Below are 17,440 nucleotides of genomic sequence, written 5' to 3' on the forward strand. Positions count from 1 at the left end.
ACACCTGCACATTCAGATCTGGAAAGATTGATATTCTTAATCTATTGTTCTTTTAGCCCTGTGTGTATACACAAACAAGCTCCAGTTACAGATGAATATCTGTTCCTAAAATTAATTCCTGTTTTCAATGGGCCGTCGTCTGCACAAAAAAAAACCTCAACAAATCAAAACTTGCAAAGATTTACAATATCATATTTTTTACCTTGAAGAATTATTTGGGATGCTTTAATAAATTCATTTGAAGAGTTACCTAAATTTGAACCATTTTTAAAAATCATGTTTTTATTGTGTTAGATAGTTGCATTTTTTTGTTATTACATCATCAAAACAACCCAAATGCAGTTTGATTGATATTACTTATTGCACAATCAAAAAACACCTGATTATTGAACATTTTTAAAAGTGGAACTCTTCATCGGTCATACTGTATTTGTGCTTTTTATGGCTACTGTATACTGTACATGATGGTGATTCAACATGTTTTCAATTATTACGTCAACAAGTAATAAATACATTTTTACAAGATTTAAAAGCTCAGCTAAGTCAAGTTTGGCGTAATCTTTGTTATGTCTTTAGGCACATGTAAAAGGTTCGTGTGTAGAACTTTTTAACTTATTTTTAAAAAACCAGCGCACATTATTTAAGTGTCTGTAATGCTGGACAAAAATCCAAAAGCAAAATGTAGAAAAAAATAATAATGCACAGAACATTGGTGCTTGGGTCCAAAAAAGCTATACAGATCACCAAACACAAAAAAATAAGTAAAAATGTGTAGACTTAAGTCATAATTTCCATCAGTTAAATAATCATAGAGGGATTAACACGCCGGCCGTACAGTGAATACCTATAAAAATTGTATTTCATAATGTTTGGATAATTGGTATGTTTTCCATTACTGTTCATTTTAAATTGTCAAAAAAATAATGCTGCTCAGTAATGAGGACGATAAGGAAAACCAATGTGTAATGTCAACCAGCAATATTGATTTGCTATCAACTGCCTCAAACAAAGCCTTGTCTTTTTTTTCAAAGACACAATGCAATGAATCAGGGAAACTTTAACAAATCCAGCAACAACTCATTGTAGCAGCCATGTAACTTACATCTTTGTTTCCTGGCAGACTTGACCTGTGCACACTGTTGGAACAGAAGATTTTGGCAGCAGCTAGCTAACTTACAAGTAAAACAGATATTCTCCAGTTAGCTTCTGAGGCAAATGCCATTGATAGACATGGACTAAAACTGCATGGTATATTCAAATGAAAAAAAAAACATTTTAACAACAGAATAAAGATGCTTGCTGCATCTTAAAGAGTAAATATTACAATGTCCTTAAAATTACATTTCATGCAGTGTGTAATGTTGCTGTGTGTGAATGTAAGCAGTCTGCCAAGTTGTAAAACAGAAAATGAACGAATAACAAAGTTATTGGCTTGGGAAAAAAGGAGTCGACTCTGAATCACGCGAACGAGTCGTCTGTCTTTCCAATTTCAGTTCCGGGTCGGATTTGCTTCACTCCGTGTAATGTCCACCTACGTTTCATTTGCAACATTGCACGCGGTAGACCAATCACAGCAGACTAGACCATCTGACCAATCAGATTATAGTAGTCTGACAGAAAGGAGGGGATTAGACAGGTGAATCGCAGAAGGAATGATTTGAGAGTCAGTCAAGAAGTAAGGAAATAATAACTGCCTATTATTAGAAAATGAAAGTGTTTTTACACCGTGTATGTACGTAAACTTGTTGTTGGACACTCCATAAACCAAAGTAGGACCTTAAAAATCACAAAACATTTACTCTTTAAGGCCAAACAACTACAATGGGAGTAAGTCAACACTCAGTTCATTTACATTTTAAAGATGTTAAGTTAGAAGACACAGAGATGATGGGTAGCAGACAGTTGTGGTGGAAAGAAAAACTCACAATTCCATTAAGCAATATTGAAGCACATGTCTGACACAATGCTGAACTGTAGTTTAAACTACATGCAGTTGGTTATTTACGTTGTTGAGCATGTGCATTTTTAGTATAAAATATAATGTGTGTTTTTATATACAGTATGTTCATTTCCATCCCTCTATACACTGCGTTCCAAATTATTATGCAAATTGGATTTAAGTGTCGTAAACATTTAATTTTATATTGTTCAATTAAACTTATGGATGGTATTGTGTCTCAGTGCTCTTTGGATCACTGAAATCAATCTCAGACACCTGTGATAAGTAGTTTGCCAGGTGAGCCCAATTAAAGGAAAACTACATAAGAAGGACGTTCCACATTATTAAGCAGGCCACAGGTTTCAAGCAATATGGGAAAGAAAAAGGATCTGTCTGCTGCCGAAAAGCGTCAAATAGTGCAATGTCTTGGACAAGGTATGAAAACATTAGATATTTCACGAAAACTTAAGCGAGATCATCGTACTGTGAAGAGATTTGTGGCTGATTCAGAGCACAGAGGGGTTCGTGCAGATAAAGGCAGAATGAGGAAGGTTTCTTCCAGACAAATTCATCGGATTAAGAGAGCAGCTGCAAAAATGCCATTGCAAAGCAGCAAACAGGTATTTGAAGCTGCTGGTGCCTCGGGAGTCCCGAAAACCTCAAGGTGTAGGATCCTCCAGATGCTTGCAGTTGTGCATAAACCTACTATTCGGCCACCCCTAACCAATGCTCACAAGCAGAAACGGTTGCAGTGGGCCCACACATACATGAAGACTAATTTTCAAACAGTCTTGTTTACTGATGAGTGCCGTGCAACCCTGGATGGTCCAGATGGATGGAGTAGTGGAAGGCCACCATGTCCCAACAAGGCTGCGACGTCAGCAAGGAGGTGGCGGAGTCATGTTTTGGGCTGGAATCATGGGGAGACAGCTGGTGGGCCCCTTTAGGGTCCCTGAAGGTGTGAAAATGAACTCTGCAAGGTATGTAGAGTTTCTGACTGAGCACTTTCTTCCATGGTACAAAAAGAAGAACCATGCCTTCCGTAGCAAAATCATCTTCATGCATGACAATGCACCATCTCATGCTGCAAAGAATACCTCTGTGTCATTGGCTGCTATGGGCATAAAAGGAGAGAAACTCATGGTGTGGCCACCATCCTCCCCTGACCTCAACCCTATTGAGAACCTTTGGAGCATCCTCAAGCGAAAGATCTATGATGGTGGGAGGCAGTTAGCATCAAAACAGCAGCTCTGGGAGGCTATTCTGACATCCTGCAAAGAAATTCAATCAGAAACTATCCAAAAACTCACAAGTTCAATGGATGCAAGAATTGTGAAGGTGATATCAAAGAAGGGGTCCTATGTTAACATGTAACTTGCCCTGTTAGGATGTTTTTGATTGAAATAGCTTTTGATTTCAGTAAATATGACCTCCTAATGCTGCAAATTCAACAAATGACCATTTTGAGTTTTTCATTTTTTAAATAAATACTGTTGTCAGTGGGAGGTTTGTTCAATAAAATTCCAAATGTACCCTAACTGTTGATTACTTGAAAATTATACTGACTGTCATTTGCATCGACAAATTAGGAAAACCAGAGAAAGATATCATTTGCATAATAATTTGGAACGCAGTGTATATCACACCTTCCAATCAGTGATCAGCTGCCGTGCTATTGACAAATATCTCAAACATGTCTCTTGGAGTGATTTAGTTAAAGAAAAGTCTGTAGATTTATTATTATTTTACCATAAGCAACATTTCAAGCAGAATTCTCAGTTATTGTAATGAAGAACTTAAAATGCTTGTTAAGCAGATGCTGTAATAAAAAATACATCAGAGTCACTGTCTACAATTAAACAGATATTCTTTGAAGTTTATATTAGGCAGAACTATTGACTTTCTAATATTAAAGGTCCAGTGTATGAAATGTAGAGGCATCTAGCGATGAGGTTTAGAATTGCAACCAACGTCTCATTCCCCCCCTTCAAAGCACCATGGTGGCTGGACGTTTTTCGCTTATTTGCTGAAGGAGATAACTTATTTACGAAAAGTGCTCTGTAGAGCAGTTTGTCCATTGAGGGCTACTGTAGAAACAACATGGCGACATTCCATGCAAGGGGACCCGCGGTGTACAGTATGTAGATAGTAATAGCTCACTCTAAGGTAATAAAAACATAACGATTCATTATGTAACGTCATTATACACCTCTGAACTCGGCCGAGGAATTGTTAACATGAGGTCTCTGTTTCTTTGAGTCGCTTGTTGCACACTGTTAATGACAAAGCATAACTGCATAGTTGTTTCTAAAAGAAGATGATGTGCTATGTGCTGCATTTTGAAAGCAGGAGCCTGTGGACACAGAGAACTTGGATACTGTAGTCCCTGTGGGAGATGTAACACAGCTTTGCTGTATAATTTGGCACGGAGCCGTTTCTCTGGACTTTTGAGTTTATAAGTCAACAGCTCTTCCATATAAGGGCTTCTCTGCTCTAAAGCCCTTATGCGTGCACCCTGGCTAATACACAAAGCCTGGTCTCGATTTGGAAGAGATATTGTGCAGTGTTTCATCATAGCTACCCATGATATGCTACGTATACAAGAGTGGCAAACCATCAGTTATTCAAACAAAATTCAACCTCTGTACTACTCACTAAATTAGAAAAACATGTCTGTAAATACACTGGCTGGTGTTATGAACTAAAACGTTACTGTGTGAAGGCAAGCAAAAAACATTCACGAACACACCCACGTAGACAGATGTTTTGATTAAAACAAGAAATCTTACCCTGCGGCGATACCTCATCCTTCCTTCTCTCTTTTCTCTCTCTCTCTTTCTCTTTTTAAGGGAATCCCTTTCTCTTGCCGTTCTTCACTAATAATCTTCAGGGTGTGTCTGACAAATCAGCGAATGCCTGTCTGTGTGTGCATCTTATCACATGCAGTTCTTTCCTCTCGGTTCAGCAGCCAACAAACACAAACCAAACTGTGCCCTCTCGTACACTTCCACATTTATACACGCTCCCTTAACATGCTTCAGGCTTGCCCACTAACCCATCTCTACTCATTCATACTCACACAAATGTACGAGTTCTCTTCTTCTTTCTAAGGGGGAAACTTTGATGACAATCTCCCACACCCTAAGCCCCACCCACAGCTGTTCGGTCTAAAGAGAGCTTTAAAAACTTCATAAACACTTCAATCTCTCTCTCTCTCTCTCTCTCTCTCTCTCTCTCTCTCTCGTTTCTCTTTCCTGTTATTAAGCTCTTTTGTATTGTTCTGTGTGTCAATGTCAGACTCTTTCTCTCTTTTCAATCTGATCCCTTGGTTTCTTTTTCCGCTATCTTTCTTTCCCTCTCCCTCTGCACATAGAAAAAAAGACAGGACTGAGTCATTCTTCTAAAAAAGGGAGAAGGAGAAAAAACGATTGCAGGTTTTTGGCTTTTGAAGAAGCTAAACTGTTTAAGATACAAATACACAGTGAGAGTAACAGAAAAAAAGATCTTATAATCACTATATGAGAACATGGCTATAGGCTATTAAAATGCCTAAACAAATGTCATATGATTCAGCCTCAGAAGTCAGAACATATAATTTTTTTCTCGCTCTCTCTTCAGTCCCTGTCTCTTTTGTTCACCCGCTCATGCACATTTAGAATGAATGATCGGCGAACGGCTGTCAGATGCATAAATGTCCTACGTCAGCAAAATTCGAACAATTTCGGTATATGTTCCCTTCCGTGTAACTTTTTCAAAACAGGAAAAATACAGTGAAGTGCAAACACTTTCAAATCCTAATATATAAATGAACTTTAAATTTAATGTGGGGAGTGGAAAATGCAAAACATGGACTGACTAGAGTTACTTGATTTTAGCTGATGCTGATATTACAACACAACATTACTCCTGGTTGTGTGATACTGCTTAAATATCTGAACAAAACCAGAATAAGCAAGGTTTTAAAACGTTCAGTCTCTTCTCCTCTGGGCCGTATGCTGAAAACTTGTTTCAGGCTTGAGTTCAGCTAGTTGCTTTGAGCCAAGCCGTACAATTAGAAACACTTAGTGAACTTGTGTGGAGTAGGCGTGATGTGTAATACTATCATTAATCATATTTATAGGGCTTGTGGAAGGCAGGAGGAAGACAGGAAGATGAGTTTCATCAGTCCAGCATGCCACTCATCGTAAGAATAGAAAAAGATATGCACAAAAAACACAAAACTACACACAGATACCTACAGTATGAGGTGCATGTATACTGTAAACTGAAGAACTAAATAAATAATTCACAACATCAGACATCAGCAAACACAGAGCAGTGATGGACGTGGTAACCATGGGAGCAGAAAACAAACACGCACAAACACACCCACATGCATCTAGTACATAATTAATCCAGTGATGAACACATGATAAAGACACAAACAAACTCGTGTCAAGCCCCTTCAGGCCCATACACTGTCCTTTTCAAAGTCACACGTTAATAAACAGTCATTAAACTCCCTTCAATGCTGCCGTCTCATTTGAGTTTCCCATCTCGAAATGAACAATCGGGTCTTTCACTGACAAGCAAACAAGCATGAATCCGTACACGGATATGCACAAACATCCTGTACAAGCTGTTGTGTTTCCCACTTTATTTACAGCTGCTGTGTCCCAAATGACATAGGCCTACTATACACTATGCACTATGCACTCAACCATGTAGCATATGAATTTTAGAAGGGTAGTATGGAATACTAAATGGTTTTATACTAACCGGAAGTATATCGGTTTCCCAGACGAGCGCAAATGACATCAATCGCACAGCAAAATGAGTGTGAATAAAAATCTATTTGTGCATTGTACATTTAATGTAGTTTTCATTTGTTTTGCCCAGCATTACTTTAGTCATCATCAGATTGAAGCGTTATCACTCTGCAGGAGAGTTTTGCTTGAGCAGCGTCTGATGGCTCCGCCTCCCTTCCGCTCCGTAAGCAAAACTGAGACCGTTGAGTGCGGGAAGTGTCAACAGTTCCACACTTCATATTTTCAGTTGAAAAAGTGCATCATCCGGGTACTTAAAGTGCACTTCTTTTTTTAAGAATTCTCAATATGAACGCACTACTCACACTATTGATGTAGAATAGTGCATAAGTGTGCAATTTGGGACACACCTATCACGTTTGTATTTGAAGAGTTTGGTTCTAAAATGAGATAACTCCGTTTTTTTATTTCTTGTGTTTTGTTGTATAGTTAGCTGTATTTTTTTAGTTGTTATGGCTTTAATCGAAACAAACCAACTGCAGTTTGATTGCTATTAATTGGAATGCACAATTAAAAAAAAGTAAAAATGGAGTTATCTCATTTTGGAACCAAACTCTTCATTTATTCTTCACTGACTCCCCAAAAACCAGACTCTACAAAAATTTTCTGGACCATAATATTCAAATGCAGAAAGACACACAAGCACATTTCTGTTCCATCACACATTTTAAAGCTTGTCTACTTGAAAGCATCTTTGAGTGGAAACTGCATTTTTATCTTTGCTTTGTGTATAATTTTTTTAATAACTTCTCAAAAGTCTAAAATGCAAAGAAACCAAATTAATTTTGCAAAGCACGACCAAGTACCAAAAGTACTCTAAAGTGTGACTGTGAGTTTTAGATTATTAACACTTTTTGTTAAATAAGATATTGGTTTTTTTAATCTGTGTTAAAGTAAATTGAAATATTGATGGATTAGTGTTTTGAAAAGTTGAATCCCACATACCCCTTGACAAATGTCCATCCTCTAAAGTTGTATTAATGTTCTTATAAAAACAACTGTAACAAATCGCTATAAACATGAGAACTTCAACTGGACAAGAATAGTTCATTCTTCTATCGTAACTGACTCATAATGAATGTGAGGAATTAGGCTGTTGTACCAATATAAACAAGAATTAGACTATTCCCCTAAAAGATTCCTTGCTTTGAGAGTATTATGGAGAAAATTACACTGCATTCCACTCTGTCTCAAAATGAGACTGCTTGACAGATAGTTTATACTAAGTCCTCAGAATAGGCTACAGGGGACTGAATACAACAAATATTCTGTTGCATAGTGTTGCAAAAGTGCTACATTCCTTAAAAGAGCAGTCAATGTTGATGGCATAACATGCTTTCCCTAAAAACAAAGCAGAGATTTATAAAAAAAATACTTCCCATGTAATTCCGGTTAAAAGTTACATTGCACATAGCTGTTTATATTTTAGTTTAATGTTATGCACCAGAGGAGACAATAGGTCACTGTTTGTTTATCTGGCAAATAGCTGATAGCAAATTTCCAATTTGGCACTAAAGTGAACATGCACATGTCAGACTGCAAAATGGGTTGGGGCAACACCTGGTATAGGGCTTGTCGCCCCACCCGTTACTTCTCATTGGCTCTGCCATCTTTCGTATGTATAACAGGAACTGTGGTTGTAAGTAGTGTCTCATAGTAGTTTTTATAGTGCCTTTGACTTGTGGTATCAACTGTACACCTCACCCGTATTTAAATGTAGTAGGACTACACTACACACAAGGAAAACTGATAAATTATTATAATGCAAAAATAACATTAATATACAGAATGACCCCCAAAATTTGTCTGTTTTGCCACCGTTTTTAAATGTGAGATGGTTTTTAGGGTTAATACATTTATGCTCGCATACTATGCCAGTACATACTGATTTAAATGAAGTAACTACCTGTTGACCGTTAAACGTTCAATGACCCTGTCCCAAATGGTGCATTTCATGTGGACTCGCGAGCGCCGCCTATGTGCCTTCGATGCGGTCTTCAGTGAAGCCCGCATCTTTGGAGACTCCACCGAAGTTACCTACCCAGGAATCCTTGCGAACGACCAATCACAGAACGGATGGGAGGAGTGTCGTGGATGTCAGATATATATGTAAACATGACGGATATTTTTTGAATGTATGATTTGACTAAATTTTAATAGTTTCTTATTCACATTATTGCCAAAGTCTATGGGTTTTTTGAATGGGTTTTTGGTAAATTGCCTGAAATAAGGTCTGTGGTAAACAAAACCTCTAAATATTTTCACGTTTTATTCTATGACATAAAACACAGCAATTAATCACTTGTGATTTTTTTTAAAGCCTTATTGTGTCTTTTTAATGGCGGTTGCTAACAAGTTGCTAAAAGCGACTGCTTCCTTTGGCGGGGACGTTAGACATAATCAGTGTTGGGTAAATTACTCTGAAAAAGTAATTAATTACTAGTTACTAATTACATATTCAATAGTGTAATTAGATTACTGTACAAATTACTCTCTCCAAAAAGTATTTAGTTACTTATTACTAATTACTTTCTATAACCTATATCAACCTTGATTAGTTAAGTGATTCAAGGATAGACATGAAATGGCTCTTTTAATTCATTCAAATAAATAATATAAAACTACATAAAGTACTCTTATTAACTGACCAAAGTATTACAAATGTGAGAATTATACATTTACATGCACGGATTTTAAAGTTAGACTTTGAATTTTGATGTCAATTCCACTATTGCACACACATATATTACACAAAGTATTTAGTTTAATTACATCAAAAGTAACTGTAATTAAATTACAGAAAAAATAAGAGTAATCCCTTACTTTACTTTTTCAAGGGAAAAGTAATTAAATTACAGTAACTAATTACTTCGTAACTAGTTACACCCAACACTGGACATAATCGCGTATATAAAGCTCACAAATAATGCAACATGGGCACAGATCTCTTAAAAAGTAGATGCGGATTCATTCACGGAGTAATTACCTACCAGGGAACACATTTTTGGTGTGGTTTGGCTTGGTGGTGGTGACGTTGAAATCGAGCGACCTTAAGTGTAGTCTGTTTACAGCATTGTGTTAGCTTTTTACTTCTGCCGGCTTCAAAAGTAACAAATGTTGTGTTAATTTGCAAAGATTATCTTGATAGACAAATGTGTAAATATCATAAAGCTTTGTTAACCACAGAGCTTATTTTTTTCGATCTTCCAAAAGTCTATGGTTCGAGGGAACCAGCGCTGCACTTACTTCCAGGTTAGCCTACAAAAATACATAATCTCTGAGCCTCTCCATTATAGAGAATATTAAATAACAACATATATGCATATTAAGAACACATTATGCACATTAAGTATTGTGTATACAAATAAATAAATATAAGTAGTTGCATTACAAACCTAAGTATCTATTGCATAATGCTCGGGTGGCATATCACCATATGAAATATAGAACTATAAAAACCGGCAGCTACTGTACCAAATAACAACAATGGGACAGCAGTGTGGTTGACTTCATGCGGTGCTGCGCGGACTGACCAGCATATGACATCAAAGTACCACGAGAGCCATTAGAAAGCACTGCTTCCTCTTTCCGGCATGATGACCTCAAGTGTGTCCCAAAAATGCACACCCATGTACCCTTGTGGACTCTTGCCTAGTGCCCTATAGGTCTGCACTTCCTGACATCACCAAGTGAATAAGAGTCACACAAAAACTGACAAAATTTCACACCTGACAAATACCTACCGTGTCCATTGTGACAATCGTCAATGCTATCTGAATATTTTGGGAATAAAACAGATTATAAATCAGAATAAAACAGCTGTGAATGAAATAGAAAAAGACATATAGGATGAGGAAGGGACAGAGTCAAGGGCATATAGGTGTGAACATAATCACTGAAGCTTAGTTTGGCCTACTTACACATGCAACAAAGTTCAAACATTTAAAGATATTTGAAACAGACACACAGATCTGACAAAACTATTAGATACAAATGCCTATATCTAGTCGTAGTAAAGCATCAAAACCTTCCAAAGTTACTACCAGTCACAAACATTGATTCTGACCCCAAAAATAAAATTCTGTCATTTTTATTCTCCATCATGTTGTTGTAAATGTCTGAAGCGCTTGTGTGTCCATACAATACAATACAAAATTCAATTTTGGTTGAACAAAGACACGAGCTTTAAGCTTTTTAGGCCTACTTTCTGTTTTGTTTAGAAGGATATGTTGCTTAGGGCTGTCAAACGATTAATCGCGATTAATCGCATCCAGAATAAAAGTTTGTGTTTACATAATATATACCTGTGTACAGTGCATATTAATTTTGTATTTATAAACACAAAACATACACATATTTGTCTATATGTTTAGGAAATATTTAAATGTATTAATTTATATTTACCAATAATTTAAATTCTAAATAAACATTTATTTATTGTTATATTTTTCTAAAATAAATGCATTTATGTGTATGTGTTCATAAATACAAAATTAATTAGTACAGTAGCCTATACCAACATAAATTACGTAAACACAAACTTTTATTCTGGGTGCGATTAATCACGATTAATCGTTTGACAGCCCTAGTTGCCATATATACAGTATGTTTTCATTCATAAACACCTTCATGGCTTTCAATAGCAGCAGTCTATTTTCTTTTATTTTTACTTTTTTCATGTTGATACTTTTCCCTCTACAATGATTTTGAGGTATTTCACTACGATTTGATGTAGGCTAACTGAAACCATCAATTCTTAAAAGGGTAATTCACACCTCAAAATGCTTGGGGATGTCTTTAACCCCAACAAATGACTGCTGTACACGCGACTCGATCGTGTTTCGTGAAACATAACCTAGTACTAATTAAATGGCTTTAACAGGTGCAATTACTCTTGGTTTAACCACCACTGCCACAAGAATAGAAATTAGGAAAAAGCTAATGGATCGCGACGAGTGCAAATAACGGTGAGGCGGTGTTAAAATGACAGCCTTCATAAACGCAAATGATGGTTTCTTCAAACTTTTAGAGGTTACATATTATTAAGGCAGATGTACGCAAAATAAAATTACTCGTAAACGTTCTAGAAATATTACTATGACTTACAATTCGAAGATGTTAATCTTACCTCTGTAAGTTTCAGGACCAAGTGTCAAAACTGATGGTAGCACAACAGACTGCAGTCCACATGAAGGTCACGGTCGCGCTGCGCACTTCTCTTGCCCGGAGTGTTACGCTCCGCTTCGCTTCAATGATGTTTTACGGGCATCACATGTCATTCCTGTGGACAGGTGTATAGAGCACTGACAACCTGTAACGGCAAGGTTCAAAAAAGACGAAGAGTAGGCCTAACACTTTTCACGTATGACTTACTGAACAATTATTAGAACACGATCTGTGTGGTAAGAGTACCTTACCTTAAAACTAAAGACGAGCAAAAGTTAGGCAGCTGGGAGTTGTTGACTCCTGCTAAAACAATAGGGAAATGCCTAGGGTCGCGCACACACCCCACCAAATATAATTATTTTCTCAGATGGGTTTTCCTTGTCGGTCCAGCCCTTGTGGCGCCTCAGTATCAAACATCCCTTTTACAGGGCAGAGAGTAATGTACTATAAACATGCCTGGACGAAAACAAACGATGTAAGTTTACAAACCGAGTGTAAATGTGGCTTCTAAAAGTATTAAAGGATTCAATGATGTATCTGGCGCCCCCTGTTGTCTGTGGACAAACTATGCATAATTATGCAGAACGGCGTTTAAAGGTAACAACCACTATTCTGCACCACTGGTGTGAGAATAATGTGGAGGCGAGGTTGCTGACGAATGCATGTGTGCTTCACAGAGTATGATGTGTGTGTTTGTGTGGTCCTTGAAAACGCTAAGGTCCCACAAACATCTATCAGTAAACCTCATGTTTACAATTTTTTTGTTCCCATGAGGAAACAGCTCATACTAAATTTGATACAAATCCAAAAATAAAAACATTGCTCTTCGTTCAAAATCTTTTGAGAATATCAACTAAAAGTGGAGCGTGATGTTAATACAGTGGTTAACTTTATCCTTCTTCTCTATCTACCTTTTATCAATTGAGCAGATATTTTGATATTTGATGATGGCCTGTGAATAAGAGGAGCAGATGACCTGCTGACTTGCCAAAAACATGTTTTGCCTTTGGAGGCATGTCTGTTTGAAACTAGTTGTGTTGTGTTTTAAAATGGATGACTTAGTCCAAATAATAAAATAAAATCAGCCAATAAGAGCACAGAATAGATGGGACCTCAAGAAGTATTTGAAAATATGCCAAAAGTTCCTTGTCACAAATTAAAAGCAAAAAACTGAAAGATCAAATATAACACATACTTACTTGTTTATTTTAATCACAATGTAATTAGTTTAGCTGTGTGTTATTTCATATTATTTATGATTTCACTAGTGTGATTCCATATGATCACACATATTCTCAAAATGAGGTGTCTGTGTTCTGCTATAGTAGCACTGACGCAGGATGTGTTATAAATGAAATGACATGAAAGAGAAATGATTACTGATTAACTATAAATGTGTTTTGACCAGTAATGACTCTCTGAAGGCAAACACAGACCTATTAATATATGTAGTCCGTTTATTTCGCCTTATGTGACACATAAAATGATAAGAAAGAAAGGAAAATACAATTATAAAACTGATTAAATAGGTATTTGGAAGATGAAAACCCTGGTTTAATGGAAAGTACAAGGTGATGACCATTTTCTATGCATACAATGTACCACCATTGGCTTAATACACTAATGCATTTTCCAATGACTTGTATTATTAGTTTACGTTCACACGCATGCTTAAGTGTGATGTACTGTACAGATGAAAAACCTCTTGAATCACACTTATATACTGTATAATAAAATAATTAAATATAACTTGGGTGTGTGTTGCACACTTTGCCAGCTCAGAATCCAAAACCACACATTGTACATACACTAACCAAAGCGCTGCTCCATAGAGATACAAGCAAGGCCCATTTGTACATCAACCCAGTACCATATATATAAAGAGAGAAAACAGTGTGATTCATGACTGTTGTAATACACTATATTCTTGTTTAAAGAGGAGGGTGAATGGTCCCCATCCCGTTCACCTCATCAGTGTTCAGAGCTCATTTAAGGTAAACACAGAGAGTGGCATCTGCATACTGTCACCGGTGTTTTGAGTTTGAACAGTTGGCAGCCTCTCATTTAGTATTTACATATGTTATGACAGCCACCTCTTTTCACTGCTGCAACTCAGCTCGTGTAGCAATAAGAGAATGCATTGCCACCTTCAGCCAGACGAGGTGGATGAGACACTGGGGTGCAATGTAATTTTGTAGTAGTATCTTTTATCTGCAAAAACACATGCATGGATAGCTGTCATTTGAGTATTGGAAAAAAAACATTTTTTAGCGTTGACTTAAAGGGAACACTTGGAAGCGATGGATGAAAACCCATCTTGTGTATATATACTTCTTAAGGAGCTTAAAATGTGCTACAGTTAAGGGTAACTGCAGTTTTGAGAGTTGCATCCAAAAGGTAAGTGTGAACTGTTAATCAATGCACAAGGTATATTGCTTTTGACTATCATTTGTATTGCTTTTTCTGACCAGATAATTATATAAATTATATGTAACTTAAAAATAAATAAACAATACATTATATAATTAATTAAATATAATAAGTAATAAAAAATAAATTAACTTAAAATTAAAATATTCCTATTTACGAGTATTATTTACAGATACTTTCAGACTAAAAATACAAACTTACATCTTGCAAAAAAATAATTTTACACATTGTTTGAGATATTTGCATTTAGCGAGCTATGAGCAAGACTGATAAAACTATAATTAAGAAACCAGAAGATAAACATCTTTAAAACTCTATTGATAGAACATTGAAAGGTTATGAATGCACAAATGGACCACCATGAATTTTCCTAAATAATAAATGTTTCTAAAGTTTAATAAAAAAATAAAAACATTACAAAACATGCTATTTGCAACTAGAGAATAAACAGAGAATACTACTGTGTAAAATCATTGTAATGCAAAAATGTGGGTGACTTATTGCTTTTGTAAAATGGCAACAAATGTATCTAAAAATACACCGATATTTAATAAACAGTTTAATGTTAAATTATTGAAATAAAGTAATACAGGCCCAGTTATTTGGCCTTATTGCAGGTTGTTTGTGGCTATCAAGCATTCTTGCAACTTAGAGCATGAATATGCTGTCATCCAAACAAAATTAATAGTAAAGTTATTATTTTACATGCTACATCACTTGTGTTTTCTACTTCTTTTTCTAAAGCTAAGGGAACAGTTCACCCAAAAATGAAAATTCTGTCTTCATTTACTCACCTTCAGGTTGTGCCAAATCTGTATAAATTTCTTTGTTCTGATGAATACAGAGAAATATATTTGGAAGAATGCTTGTTACCAAACAGTTCTTGGCCACCATTGAGTGCCATAGTGGGAAAAATGTGTTTGTTCTGTTAAACACAAAATAAGATATTTTGAAGAACGTGGGAAAGCAAACAGTTCTAGGAACTTTTGACTACCATTGTAATTTTTCCTACTATGGAAAATACTATAAAACACAAAATCAACAGCCTTGAGAAAGTGATCTCATTTATTAAAAGCACAAAGACTTCAGAATCTAACTCACCTTTGATTTCTGTTCTTTCTTACCTGACAATAGAGTCACAGCGACCCCCTGGTGTTAACAGTCAGTAATGCAGGAGATACCACTTTCTGGTTTTCCTGAAGAATGCATTGTGCCCTTCAAGGATTTGATGTTGCGTGTCCCCTGGGAACATGAACCACACTTGCATCTCGGAGGCAAGAAACCTTAGCGTGGACCCACTTGGGGGTCACCAGGCATGGGAGGTGGTTCTGATTGTGCTTGTGACTGGACCTCTATCCCTCGTCACTATCCTCGGTAACCTTCTGGTGGTCATCTCATTCCGGGTCAACAGTCAGCTACGAACCATCAGTAACTACTATCTACTGAGTCTGGCAGTGGCAGATTTGATCTTAGGTACTGTGTCAATGAACCTATATACCGTCTACATCATAATGGGTCGCTGGACATGGGGACATCTAGCTTGCGATTTGTGGTTGGCACTTGACTACGTAGCAAGCAACGCTTCGGTAATGAACCTGCTGGTCATAAGCTTCGACCGGTATTTTTCTGTTACTCGACCGCTGACGTACCGAACGAAGCGTACGCCAAAGAAAGCAGCAGCGATGATCGCTCTCGCATGGGTGGTGTCATTTGTGCTGTGGGGGCCTGCTATTTTATTTTGGCCCCATGTGGTCGGACGATCCCCCGAGGCTGAATCTCAGGACTGTTCCATTCCCTTCTTAAAGGTGCCTCCACTGACTTACAGTACAGCCATGGCTGCTTTTTATCTACCTGTCACCATTATGATCATTCTGTATTGGCGAATTTATTGGGAAATCGAGAACAGAGCAAAAGGACTTGCTGGTTTTATTGGGACTGTAAAAAAGACTAGAAACACCCTGGATGGATTAGACAAACAATTCATGTACCAGGCCAGTACCAACAGCTGCTCAAAGGAAAGAAATTCTAAAAAAGTGAAAGAGAAGAGTGAAGGCACACCGGCTGGATGTTTTCCCGGGAGACAAAGTTCTCCGAATTCATTGGCGGACATTTTGCGAAAGTCAGCTCATGAGAGTTACAAAGAAGCATACAGCAACAGCAGCTGGAACATCGACGACGAGGATGACGGTGCCTTGTCTTCTTCCACTGAGGACGAACATGAGCAGAGCATTAGGGCGAGAGAACCGTCATCCAATCCGGCTGTGATAAAGTTAAAAGATCTGCAAAACAGATCAGAGGTTTCTAGTGGTGTACAAGAACATTTTACGAAAGCAACAAACGTGTCAGCAGAGTGCCCCACGCCCCACAGAGTGCCCAAAACGGCCAGAAGGTCAGACCACGTCAACTGCCACCAGCCCCGAGCGAAACACCGCATCAGTACCATCATTAGAGAAAAGAAAGCTGCCCGAACATTGAGTGCCATCTTGTTGGCTTTCATCCTAACGTGGACGCCATATAACATCATGGTTTTGGCTTCCATTTCATACTGCGTCCCAGAAAAACTCTGGCAGCTCGGATACTGGCTGTGTTATGTAAACAGTACAGTTAATCCTATATGTTATGCCCTCTGCAACGAGTCCTTCCGGGTCACTTTCAAGGCGCTGCTGCTTTGCCGCTGTGGAAATAAACGAAAGTGGGACACGAGCAGCTGGACTCGCCATGCTTCCGCAAGGCAAAAGAAGTCTAGTAGTACAGTGTAAACTTTGACTTCACCATTTGTTGTATAGTTTATATCCAGTCCATGGCAGATTCAGATACAATTATTTGGCAGTACATACATGAGTTTGGTTCCAAAACGCTATAAATCCATTTTGATTAATTTGAGTAAACATGTGTTTTCTTTACAAAGAAAGTGGCAAGATGAAAACCACTATTTTCTGTTTCAAAGTTTCACGTAGCATCTTTAGGTTCTAGTAACATAAAAAATTCAAATCCAGATTTAGATTTTAAAAGATTTATTATAAAAACTGATCACCCCCCCCCCCAACAATGCAATAAATCCACTGAATCAATACAAGTTATTTTTCATATTGAAACTGTT

The 17,440-nt window shown here is 37.3% G+C and overlaps 2 protein-coding genes across 4 annotated transcripts in view; one reads left to right on the forward strand and one right to left on the reverse strand.

Moving 5' to 3' along the window:
* myo1ca (myosin Ic, paralog a) overlaps positions 1-12,288 on the reverse strand; it is a 26,891-nt gene extending 14,603 nt beyond the window's left edge. Inside the window, exons 1-2 of one of the 3 annotated variants that reach the window (XM_057362210.1) lie at positions 12,162-12,288; positions 11,873-12,025 (exon numbers count right to left, since the gene is read on the reverse strand). Coding sequence is in view for 1 of the 3 variants with exons in the window: in XM_057362195.1 (XP_057218178.1) it covers positions 4,729-4,746 (18 nt within the window). In the remaining 2 variants the exon portion in view is untranslated. Of the gene's footprint in view, positions 1-4,728; positions 5,059-11,872; positions 12,056-12,161 lie in introns of those variants that run through there. The other 2 variants (XM_057362204.1, XM_057362195.1) reach the window with 2 other exon arrangements.
* Positions 12,289-13,441: 1,153 nt separating this feature from the next.
* chrm1b (cholinergic receptor, muscarinic 1b) lies at positions 13,442-17,099 on the forward strand. Its single transcript, XM_057349480.1, has 2 exons — positions 13,442-13,450; positions 15,591-17,099. The coding sequence occupies exon 2, from the start codon at positions 15,591-15,593 to the stop codon at positions 17,097-17,099; it is 1,509 nt and encodes a 502-aa protein (XP_057205463.1). The 5' UTR covers positions 13,442-13,450.
* Positions 17,100-17,440: the final 341 nt, after the last annotated feature.

This window comes from Triplophysa rosa, linkage group LG2 (genome assembly GCF_024868665.1).
Source record: "Triplophysa rosa linkage group LG2, Trosa_1v2, whole genome shotgun sequence".
NCBI lineage: Eukaryota > Metazoa > Chordata > Actinopteri > Cypriniformes > Nemacheilidae > Triplophysa > Triplophysa rosa.

Bases quoted from the DNA above. Each gene is read 5' to 3' on its own strand.
- chrm1b (XM_057349480.1), top strand. From the start codon at position 15,591: ATGAACCACACTTGCATCTCGGAGGCAAGAAACCTTAGCGTGGACCCA.